This window comes from Neolamprologus multifasciatus, chromosome 3 (assembly GCF_963576455.1).
Source record: "Neolamprologus multifasciatus chromosome 3, fNeoMul1.2, whole genome shotgun sequence".
Lineage (NCBI taxonomy): Eukaryota > Metazoa > Chordata > Actinopteri > Cichliformes > Cichlidae > Neolamprologus > Neolamprologus multifasciatus.
The window spans coordinates 44527236-44539868 of NC_140441.1; the positions used below are offsets into that span (position 1 = coordinate 44527236).

The 12633-nt window shown below is 39.4% G+C and overlaps 1 protein-coding gene across 5 annotated transcripts in view; it reads right to left on the reverse strand.

Annotated features, from left to right (window-relative positions):
* The window catches only part of pde5ab (phosphodiesterase 5A, cGMP-specific, b), a 105510-nt gene that overhangs the window by 5818 nt on the left and 87059 nt on the right, over positions 1-12633 (reverse strand). For all 5 annotated transcript variants that reach the window (XM_085139738.1, XM_085139756.1, XM_085139747.1 and 2 more), the window contains exons 14-19: positions 9886-10011; positions 8202-8296; positions 8021-8108; positions 2520-2620; positions 1785-1862; positions 1352-1415 (exon numbers count right to left, since the gene is read on the reverse strand). In XM_085139738.1, coding sequence (XP_084995864.1) covers positions 1352-1415; positions 1785-1862; positions 2520-2620; positions 8021-8108; positions 8202-8296; positions 9886-10011 — 552 coding nt within the window. The remainder of the gene's footprint in view (positions 1-1351; positions 1416-1784; positions 1863-2519; positions 2621-8020; positions 8109-8201; positions 8297-9885; positions 10012-12633) is intronic.

A 12633-nucleotide genomic window follows, 5' to 3' on the forward strand; every position in this document is an offset into this window, starting at 1 on the left:
AGGGCTCTATTCCAGGAAGCTTGTTTTATATATATATACATATATATATATATATATATATATATATATATGTATATATATATGTATATATATATATATACATATATATATATATATATATATATATATATATGTATATATATATGTATATATATATATATATATATATATATATATATATATATATATATAAAATTCAAGTTTGGTAAATGATAACAGCAGACACCATAAAAAAAAAAAAAAAAAATATATATATATATATATATTTTTTTTTTTTTTTTATGGTATCTGCTGTTATCATTTACCAAACTTGAATTTTCATAAGATGAAGCTGGAATTCTGTTTCTTTATGTTTGATTTGTTAAATGTAATGATTCAGTTGAGACAAAATGCAGGTGACAGAAACTGAAGATAAAACCTGAAGATCCACCCTTGAATCAGCTTTTGTGACAGTCTGATTATTTTCTTGTTCCAATAATCAGTAAAAATGTAATGACAAAATATAAGAAATGTACTTGTGTTCCTTCCTTCCTTTGAATTGTACTTACTGAATGCAAGTGCTCCATGAGATTTAGAGAAAAACTCTGCTTTAATGTTGCCCAGTTTAACCATTTATACTGATAAAGCCTTCAGCTTCCAGGCCTGGATTTCTACATTTAAGATAAAACTTGAAACTTTTCTTTTTGATAAAGCTCATAGTTAAGTATGGATCAGGTGACCCTGAATCCTCAGTTAGTTACACTTCAATAGGTCTAGGCTGCTGGGAGTTTCTCGTGATGTACTTCCTGTTTCTTCTTTACTCACCTTTTTAGATTTCATTTCATTTAATCATTAGTTATTATTAATCTAATGAATGAATGAATCAGGATGTTACACAGCCAGCTCAGAAGGGGAGGAGTCAGAGACAAAAACTTGTGCTGGCAAAATTTAGTTCAGACTCTGTTACCCCAGTAACTGACACAGTTGAAGTTAACTCTCTTTCCCTGATTTTCCCTCATCTTCTGAAAAGCAGAAGTGTTAACTGTCTTCATACTAAGGAACTTAATTATTTTTGTATCATCAATTTAACCTCTTAAGCCCCAACGCCCCCTGATACGGGGGCAAAAAGCAGGAGATCAGGTAGGCTTGGGGCTTAAGAGGTTAACTAAGATTTTAAATTATATTATACAAATTAACTAGCAGTTATAATCTATTTTTAAAATTTGGTTTGTTTCATTTTGAATTTTTGATTTTTTTTTTTTTAACATCTCATAGAAACACTATGTAACTACATAAATACACAGAAAAGCAGCGTACCAACATACAGACAGGTAAAGGTTGTGTTTTTTTTTTTTCTTTGTTTGTTTTTTACCCTTTTTTGTACTGGCCAGGGCTTAGTGATGGCAGAGATGTCACATGCAGTCATCAGCATTGACCTGAAGAGGGTGACAAAGTTACAGACATTAAATTTCCACAGACACACTAGTTTCTCATAGCAGGAGAAACTATGGACTTGTTACCATGGTATTGCCAGGTTTGAATATAAGGTTTACATATAGCAAAACCTAAAACTTTGGTCTTAACCCATATCTGGCAACCTATAATGCAAAGAATGCCTGCATTGATGGCTAAGCCATTTTTCTTGAAGAAATGGTTTCAACACAACTTTTACAACTATATGTTGATCAATAGAAGTGTTAATCATCACGCTGTCATGATGCTTTTTTACTTTTCAGACTCCCTCACAAACATTTATCTTATGTTGATGTAAATGTTAATACAGGCATCTGAGACTCTGTACTCACCTCAGCAGGTCTCTGTGGTGTTCATCCTCCCAAACAAACTGGTTGTTCTTGGTCAGCTCAAAGAACTCCCCTCGCCTCCTGACAGCACACACCCACATGAACAATGTCACAGCAGGTAATTATCCTCATATATAACCCACTTAGCCCCCAAACCACCCACTGTCTAGACTAAAAGTGGGCTAAGATAAGAGCTGAAGTCACTGAGGTAGTAGGAGGGAGTTAAGAAAAAACATGAATGCATTAAGATGTAGTAAAAAATTGTCACCCCTCTTTTCAGAAGACTGGGTATAACAACCAACACTGTGAAGCCACCCTTAAAATGCCACCAGTTCAAACGTACTTGGCAGGTAAATTGCTTGAGTACTTATACAGTCTGTATTTTATTTTCATTTTAACTTTTAGCTGCTCTGGGGCTGTAGACATACATGAGTTCTAAGCCAATTATATTACAAAGAAAGAAAATACCCCCTTTCCATCCACCACACCCACACACAAATGCACACTCACCAGAAGAAAGACAACTTTTAAACACTAAACTTGTATCTAGACCTACAGAATTACTATAAGTAGTGAGTAGATCTTAAGTAATGAAGGCGTTAACAGTCACAAGGTGAGTGTAATCTCAATTGTACTCAATTTTGCACTGATTAAAAACCTTAGTCAAAATACTGCTTTTCTTCTTCCATTCTTTTCCTCTCATTCAGTCTCCATTGACGCTTGATGTTTAGTACTTACTTCATGTACAGGGCGAGGTCAGTGGCCAGAATAGCCCTTTCAATCATCTTCAGAGTGGCCTTGTACTCATCCAGAGAAAGGCTGCTCAGGATCTGGTTTCCCTGGAGAGAGAGGGACAGAGAGAAAACAGTGTAAGTGCAGGAAAAGCTCTGCATGCTATATCATGAGTTATACTCATACTGAGTTGCTGGATGGGAGTTTAATTTTCATGTCCTCACAGTAAGGTAGCAACAGAGCTAACTGCAGGTTTCACTACTAAGGTTTTACTGTGGCAATTGCAATGATTGCAAAAAAAAACTATAAACAGAGTGTTTATATGCAAATGTTGACACATCATTACATGTCCCTTCAATGCTGAGCACTGTTTAGTGATTACTTGCATTACGGCTTATCACACTACATATGATAAGGTGTCTGTATCCCTCCATCTGTGTTTATGTGTGCAGCAGCAGTGGCCTTAAGTGGTGTTTGTGAAGTTGGGAGTGTATTTAGAGTTTGCTTTGAGGCCATAGAAATCAGAGCAGGGTGTACTTCTCTGCATTTTATTGGACCATTTGAGAGATATGTGGTAGGCTAGCAGCTCAAAAATAATACGCGTAATAAATAAATGGGGGATATTCAGCAGAAGAGGGCAATGGCATTAAAATAGCTATCCACTATCAAGCAACTGGGTCTACGGTGTAAATCTTTTGTTAAAGGTCAGGGTAGGGTTAGCTGTCTGATTCTGTCTGATTCTCTATGTAATTACTAAAATTAAATGATACTGTGTTCAATGCAATTTTCTGAGAAAAGACTGAAAGTAGTGAAGCTGCAGTTCTACAGCTACTAAATAGTTAGCCGCAGTTATACACAGTTTGTAATATTCTCAGGCAAGTTAGCACCTGCTGCACATTTGATTTCCAAAAAGATTTTTAAAATATTAAAAAACTGTAGTACTCTGTAGTACTGTGCAGTGATTCTCGCATAATAAACAAAGTTCATTGCAAGAACTTTAAAATGATTTTCCTCCCAACAGGTGCAGCAGTGAAATGGTAAATATATATGTGTCTGTGCTTCACTGAATTACGCTATGAGCATGGGCAAAAGTTTGTGGAACATCTAGCTATCTCAATAAGGTACCGCCTTGTAGGAAAGCTGTTGCTAAGGAGGTTGAGCAGGTCTTCCACCAATTAGAAGGTTGGTGGTTTGATCCATGGACTCTGTGTCATGGTCTCCGTGCCTGCCCGGCCGGCCCCACAAGGCTACATGTGCTGTTTTGGTTCTCTCTCTCTCTCTCTCTCCCTCTCTGCCTGGGCGGAGCTCACTGTGGGCTCCCGCCCTTGGCCCCCACATCTGACAACAATCACCTGTCATCACCGGGAGCACTATTTGAGGCTGGAACACAGATCCTCTCGTCACTGGATGATTGTACTACTGACGTTAGTGTTTCTCACAGCTCCTGTGAACTCGTGCTTAGTAATTTGAGATTCGTGATTAGTTTGTGACTTCCCTTCTCTTCTGCTTCAGACCTTCCTCCCCAGACCTGTGACCTCCCTGAACGTGTGAACGAGTGTGAGAGAGCTACCCTGTGATTCCCTGGAGTTTTGGATTCCCTTAACTGTATATACTGTGCACTGGTGCTGTAAATAAACTGTTTTTTGGAGACGTCTAACCGCTCTGCGCCTGAGTTCCTAGAACCAGATTGTGACACTCTGCATGCCAAAGTATTCTTGAGCAAGATAAAGAACCCCATTTAAGATTTTGATTTGGTATCTATGTCTTCATCCCAGTGTCTGACTTAACCCTGAGCGAGGGGAGTTCACACTTTGAGGAGATCTTTCAGGATATGGAGTTTGTTAGGACAATGCTATCTCCTATTGTTATCTACACATTCAGGGTGAAACAGTCACGTAAAAAAGAAATATATATTCAGTTCTCTGATAAGATAAATATACCTCAAGATTCAATAGCCTGTAAAACCACCTATAGCAATAAGTTAAAGATTATGACTTTATCAGTCTGTCACATAGTTGTGGAGGAATTTTTCCCCCAGTCTTCTTTACAACATTGCCTCAGTTCATTGAGGTTTGTGGGTATTGGATTACATATAGGTTTGTTAAGGTGTCACCACAGCATTTCAATCAGGTTGAGGTCTCGATTTTGAGCCACTGCAACACCTTAATTATTTTATTTCTAACCCTTTTGTTGTATATTTGCTGGTGTGCTGGGATCACTGTTAGCTTGCATGCCCGAGTTTTTGCCCAATCTTTAGCTGTCAGACAACTAGCGTCATATTTGACTCTAGAATAAAGCTGACTTAATGACTGCAAAGCTCAAATCATTACCCTTCCACCACTGTGCTAGGCAGTTGGTATGACATGTTTATGCTATATTTACCAAATGTGACACTGTGCATTATTGTCAAACATCTCTACTTTGGGCTTGTCGGTCCAAATTACATTGTTCAAGAAGTCCTGTGGTTTTATTCAGATGAAACTTACCAAACCTAAGCCGTGCTGCATGTACATAACCTACAGGACAACCTAATGTAAAACTCCCAAGAAAGATAACTACACATTGGATCAATGCAGCCCGAAACTATAGCGATTACACTATTCAGTTGATTTCTCCTGTCTATTTCCGGGTAATTTTTCACAATTTATAAATTTATCAGTGAGAGAATAACAATCATTGCCTCAATATGAGAATAATAATCATAGCATCAATATAAGGACTCACAAATGTCAGCAATTTTTTTCAGAAACAAAGAGTGGGCACAAGGGTGGGAAAGGTCCCAGCATCTTATTTGTTTCTATGAGGCAGCACCGCATGTAAAACACTTGATAATTAACACATAATACACCACTCACAACCATAAATGCAATGGCGTCGTCCACTTACATAGCTTACATCGTAGGCTCTACAATGTTTCCTAGCAGAAATCTAAATCAGGCCTTACATGAAACACAGATCAAAATTCACAGGACTCACAGGAGTTGACTTTAGTCTTTGGCAGGAAGTCATAAAACTTGGCCAGGGTTTGTAGGTGGAGGGTGGGAAGCCAGTTAGAGATAATATCCTGTTTTTACACTAGGAACTTTTGCCAGTTAAGGAAATGAGCCTAGATGAATGTTTCCTTGTGCTTAAAATTTTTCAGTGAAGACACACATTATGCTTATTGCATTACACATAAAAATGTATTACTTTATATGCTCAGTATTTTTATTGGATTATGGGCATGCTATTGCATTACCAGGAGGCAGTTATTAAATTATCAGTTTCTTCTGTGACTTTTTGGCAATTCTTTTCAGTGTTCCACAATCGAACATAAATGGGAGACTTTGGACATCCTGATCTTGTGGGACATAACACAGAACCTTGTAGATTATAAAGTTTGAAATTATTTCTGCTGGCAGGGAGCCATGTAGGAACACCAGAGGGTGGAGATGGATTCTCTGGATTGAGTCTGCCAAGAGCTCAGCTGCTGCATAAAGAACGAGCTGCAGCTGTGAAAGGCCAGCTAAAGCCATGTCTTACATAACAGTATTGGGGTTAAAATCTGGGTGTGGAAAAAAGATCTCGATTTGCTCCCTCTGTCTTCCTAGTATTGCTCTTGTATTAGTGATGCTAGTTACAGTGTGTATTTCCATCTATCAGTATGCAGTGCAGTTTAAAAGAGGAGGCATTCTGGTGTAGGCAGGATAGCTAGCGTTTAGTACCAAAGAACACATTTCTAAGCTTCTTTTGTTAATGCTGGTTCTGCTGCCTGTGGGAGTTGATGAATGTCTGATTATCTAAATGGGCTATAAAACACAACAATACAGTAGAAGATGGTACACGTTAACAAGGGCTTTAGAAGTCTTTACTTCTCATAGCAGCTATGGATAAGTAAGGCTTTACTCATCCATCCAAATCACTTCCATGGCCACAGGTGTCTAAAATCAAGCGATGCAGAGTGCTTCTACAAACATTTGTGAAGGAATGGGTCGGTCTCAGGAGCTCTGTGAATTCCAGCGTTGTACCATAGGATAGGATCCCAGTCGGTATGAAATTTCCTTGCTATGAAATATTCCACATAAGTTTAAACCACATAAGTTTAATCAGATAGTAAGCACAAGGGTCTGTGAGGAGGTCGAGATGCCTGCCTATTTTTGTGACCATAGAGACTTGTATGTGAAGAATTTAGATCACAGTGCACCAACTATGCTTGCACCCAAAGTAGTGGACTTTAAAAAAAGTATCCGGTCGTTAAGTCTGACGTCACTAGCCATGTCTGGGCCTAAACTCCGCTGCAGGTCCATATATCAAACGATCACTATGGCATTACTGAGAGTTGAAAAACTGTCTAAAGTCTTTCATCTTTAATAAAATGATCAGTGTTCTGCTCTACCAGGTGTAACAATTGAGTTTAACATTCAGGCATCCATGAAAACTGAATTTATGACATTTAACGGAGTTAGAAGTTAGCAGGAAGTTAGCTCGCTAGCTTCTATCTAAATACAATATAGCATGTCCTGACTGCGGGGTTTTGGAAACAAATTCAAACGTACAGCTCTGTTATCACTTCCAACATAAATGAAGACAGAAAACTAAACAGCAGTGACGTTTGTAGGGTTACTGAAGTTTGGCTAGCTGGTATATAATCATGTGCTATGTGACCGCTAGCGACACAGCTATGTTAGAATATATAATATAATATATAAACAAGCTAACTTTTTTTCCACTCGATAAAAGTTAACATGAGTGTTCTCGGTGGTCAGGAACAAATGTAATCGCATGGCAGGATGCTGTAAAAGGACCAAACTTCAGCCAGGAGAACAACTGAGATAATCCATCCACAATACGAGGTTAGTCATTCATATACTGCTGCATGGGCTGGGCTGTAGTTACATCCTAAGGTTTTAAAAACTGAGCTTAAATAAATGATTAGCGGTAATAAAAGCCGAGGGAGGTCAACAGTGATCACTGACTGTTTTAGGAGCTTTTTGAGATTAAATAGAAGAAAATACAAAACATTAAACATGTTAACAACACAAAAGCCATATTAAACACAGACTACTTTAGGCCCGGAAGTAGGATTCGTCACATCATCACCGGATAACAGGACTGACTACTCAGCTGTCAGGTCTCCAGCTGTTTGTGTCCATGACCAAATATCCAGATGTCTACATTCCTGGCACCAAAAAATGTGTTTCTGGATTTTTTTCTATATATTTTACGTTTATTTTGGGAAATTTTTAATTACCATTTGTGGATGCAGTGTCAGAATTTTATTGTGAGGCAATGGTTGAACCACACCACATCTTTATTCCTGAAGGCCTTTCTGAAGGGATGTAAGAAGCCCACAATATAAGTTGTCTACTCACACCTGCTGCTTATTAGACAAAGTAAGAAGCCATTCTGTACTAATGTTTTATGTAATTACACAGGTGGCAAGTAGAGGGATAGAGAAGAATGATAGTCTGACTAGAAGGCTTCCTACATATGAGCGCGTGTGTGAGTGAGCAAGTGAGTGTGCTTACAGGGCTGTTGAGGATCATGAGGCACTGATCGAAGTGGTGATGCTCCATGGTGGAGTGGCAGTACAGCTGGGCCAGTGGGTGGTCACTCCTGGAGAAGAAGAAACCGAGGTTGAATAGTGTGCTCCCACGCATGCATATATGATCATGCACACACCTCTGTGACTCATGCTCTCTGATGTACCTCTGTATGTAGGAGTTATTGACTCCTCTGTGGTCCAGGTCGTGGCAGAGTGTTGCAATCATTAGAGCCAGCACCTCCAAATCACTCATATAGCTCTGTTAGGAGATGAATAAGTACATTAAGGCAAGGAAGGAAGGCGGGAAAAATGGCAGCAGGTTAACAGATGACCTACTGCCTCCATAACCAAACCAAAAAATACAGTTGTGTACACAATGCTGTTATAATAAACTTTTGGCAGTGTGGGTGCTCAGCATGCACCCTGGAGTGGACATCAAAGCTGGTTCTGCATATGACACAAAAGCTTTTATGCAGCCAGCTGCCAATTTTGCATACAAAAATCACTAGTTTTTATAATGTGAATTATATATTATTCGGGAAACATGTAACGACATGTTTCCCGAATAATTTTTGTTCTTGGCAGTGTGCTGGGGTCCTCCAAATCTGTCTGATCATCCATAATATGTGGTAGAGTAGTAGGTGTGCAAACGGGTGGGTATTCTGGAATCCTTGCCAAGGATTCTTAATTGGAATTTAGGCTCTCTTTTTTTTTCTTTTTTCTTTTTTTTGTGTCCCGTTTGGATCTTTAGCCATCAGAATTGTTGTCTTAAGGCCAAGAAAGATGCCAAGTGGATTTATTTTACCAAGTGGATCATCATGGCCTTGCCATATTGGTCCATTTGATTGACCTTTATTATAATTATGAATTTATTTTATTTTCGGTTGCTACAAAAAGGACAGACATGACTGGGGGACAGGACAGGGAGAAAGAATGAAAGAAAGAGAGGGAGAGAAAGAAAACCAGAGGGGAGAAGAGACGGTGAGAAAGGGGGGAAGAAAGAAAGAAAAACAAACAAAACACCTGGATCACCTGTATGGAAAAAAAAAAACAGAAGAGAAAGCAAACAAAAAAAGAGCAACATAATAAAAACAGCACCATCACAATAAACTAGCTAGCAGATAGACAGATAGACAGTGCACAATGTGCTTTGAGGCAGCAGCCAAGAAAGGTGTAGTCCACGTCTGTTTAGGCTCTTTTTAAGAGAGCTGGTTTTTATGGCTCACCTCACTCAAAAAGAGCCAAAAAAAAAAAACCGCACAAATAACTGAAAAAAGGTGAATGAGGGGGTGTTAGTATTTTACTTCATTTTAAGTTTTAGACTTTTGTCTTGGACTTTGATTTCATATTAAGTTTGGTGAGGTTTGATTTGAATTTGTCAGGCAACGACTACCGGTACTTTTTACATTTTATTGACCAGAAGCACTTAATGCATGGTCAGAAAAAAGAATGGTTTGGGTTAAAAACAACCATTCACAGCTTTATTAACTATCTGAAACAGCAAAGTTCTTGCATCTGCTAAAATATTCTCTATCATTTTTCTTTACCTCAGAACAAGTTCTGTACAAGAGGACATTTGACTAGTGTCACATTGCATTACTACACATTAAAAAATGATTTTAAAAAGGTACACTTTGCTTTCAAATGTAGTAGCAAGTGGCTCTGACAAACTGTAAATATGTAAAATGACAATAAAACATGTTGGATTACTTAGAAAAAAAGTGGTTGCCCTTTGCAGCAAGATTACTGTTACTGTTACTATGAGATGCCTTGGAAAATCCTCGGTATGTTACATGTTGGGAATGAGAATGCTCTGGGAATCAATGACTATATTTTGACTGCACTTACCTGTAAGTGCCCTGACTTGAGGACAACAAACATGCACTGGGCTGTGTTGAAGGCATGTCTCCAGTTATGATAGGCCACATTCTTCCTGTAGTTCTTCTTAACACTCATAATCCACTGACATAAACTCTGCAGAAGAGAGCCAGTGTTATAAAAATGTTGCAAAGTAAAAGCATATACAAAATTTAATTTGGTTTTGTTCTTTGCATCGCCTGATTGTAGAGAGAATCATTCTAAATTGACTGCTATTTGTATGCAGAATACTACCCTGCTTCTGAAAGTACGTTTCCTACAACAAGGGACACATTTCTAAGGGGTTAAAAAAGGCTAAGGCCACAGCAACAGCAACCAGGGATAATTTTTAAATTTGTGTCCACTGAGATACAAACTATGGCACAGGTTAAAATAAAAAAGTTTGACATTTATGTCCATGCTATGATCAATAAGATCTTACTACAGTCAGTGTGATTTTAATGTGCTGAGCACTTAGAAGATGACTGACACAGACAGCCAAGCCATCATGTCTTTACGAACTAATACTAGTACAAACTAATTTAAGTTAAGATAATAATAATGAATTATAAATTAAATTATTCTCTACAGAATTTATGCTAGAGGAACAATGTTTTTTCAAGAACACAACACGTACAATGGGACCAAAAAGAAAATGAAAAACAAACTAAAGCAGTACATTGTAAGTGGAGTACAATTTTAGCAATTGAAAGTAAAGGCAAATGTGACAAGCACAGGGTCATTTTCTTTGCCATTTCTGAAAGTGAACACTTAGCAATAACAAAGCAGAAAGCCCTGATGTGCTGGCAGGGTGCTAAGCTGCACGCTCGTCATGACCACACTGTGAGTAAAACTAATTTTAATCTGAGGCACCACGAAAATCCAAATTATTATTCATCTAATCAAATCGGGGCTCATTTTCTCTATAGGAAACATTATAATTTGATCTCAGACTTGAATGAGTGTCTGTATAATATTAAACATGTTAGGATTGCAATCAAATCATGACTTGGTGTGCAGTTCAGCTTCCAGGGTGTGATGCTCTGGGATGGCTAGTTTGTCAGCTATTGGTGTGAAAGTTAAACTGACAGCCTGCACTGCTGGAGGGCCATAACTTCCTCCAGTCAAAGTTTCTTTTTGTGAGGCCTCTCCCCGCAGGCACCCAGGGGTCAGCCACCAAGAGCACATAAAGGTGGAGATGAGCAGAGAATTGGCTTTAACAGACAGCGATAACAAGTGTCGGTGACTTTTGGAGGGGTATTGTTTTATGTGCATGATACTGTTGTGTGATACTGTTGTGTGATGATACTTCTTCAGCTGCATTTATTTGTCCTCCAACACATTTGCTCATAATGTAATGGTTTAATGTTGCTGACAAAAAGGAGGTTGTTGTTTTTTTGCAACAGTTCATCATATACACTGAAGATATTGGCTGTTTCTGTGTTGCCCTTTTAAAGTCAAACCTTCTACTCTGAGTAAAATATCTGTTGTTGCACAATAACAGCTACTTTAAGGCTAGTTCTCTTAAGATTATAAAGGGTTTGGCTTGCAGTGCATGTACAGTAGCTGAGCCTTTAAAAAAACAAATTTAACCCCAAAATGCTTTAGCTCTATTTAAATCGTAGGTCAAGTTGAATGAGCACCAAGTCACCTCCTGTACAAGCTGTATGCCAGTATTGAGCAAGACTCACTGATCCACCTCACCAGCATTAACAGCAAAGATATCAGAATGTCATTTGGACTATATAAGTGTGGCCTATTGTTTACAAACATATATATATATCTAGAGAGAGAGAGAGAGAGAGAGAGAGAGAGAGAGAGAGGAGGAGGATGTGGAGGTTGAAGGCAACAGTGGTTCCTGTGGCAAACCAGTGAATCCTAAACACAACAAGTGCCTCCAGCAGATCCCAGGAACAACATCCCAGATCTCTGTCCACGAGCGCATAGTCCTGGGAATAGCAAAGAGACTGAGCAGGACCCTCAAGCTGGACTGATCCCCGACTACCGAGGCTGCCGACAGGTACATTGAACGCCACCTCTCTGGTGGTGAAGGAACCTGAGCTAGTGCGTGAGGTTGAGAGATACTGGCTAGATACAGTCAGGCTCACCTCCATGCACAGTTTGGGCTCTGGAATCAGTCTCCTGGAGAGGGGCTGGACTCTGTGGCAGACTGGAGTTGCCGTTGGTGAGAGCCGGGTGACTGGAGTGGGTATCCTGGTCCCCCAGCTTGCTGCCAGTATCTTGTTTTTTCCCCAGTGAACAAGATGGTTTGTTCCTTGTGCTTCCAGGTCAAGGAACGGGTACTGACTGTTGTTTGCACTTATATGCAAAATGGTAGTTCAGGGTACCTGGTCTCCTTCAAGTGCCTGGGTGGGGTGCTTGAGGATGATCCACCCGGCAACTCTGTCGTCCTACTTGGAGACTTCAGTGCTCATCTGGGCAATGACAATGAGACCTAGAGTGCGTGACTGGGAGGAACAATCCTTGACCTGAAACCAAGCAGTGTTCTGTTACTAGACTTCTGTGCAAACCACAGTTTGTCCCTAATGAACCCCATGTGGCACCAGGTCAGTGGTCGATTTTGTAATGATATCATCAGATATATCGACTGATCATCCCCTGGTAGTGAGTTGGATTAGGTGGCCGGGGGGGACGCTGGACAGACCTGATACACCCAAACATATAGTGAGGGTGAGATGGGGAATGCCTGGCTGAGGCCCTGGTCCACAAGAGCTTCAA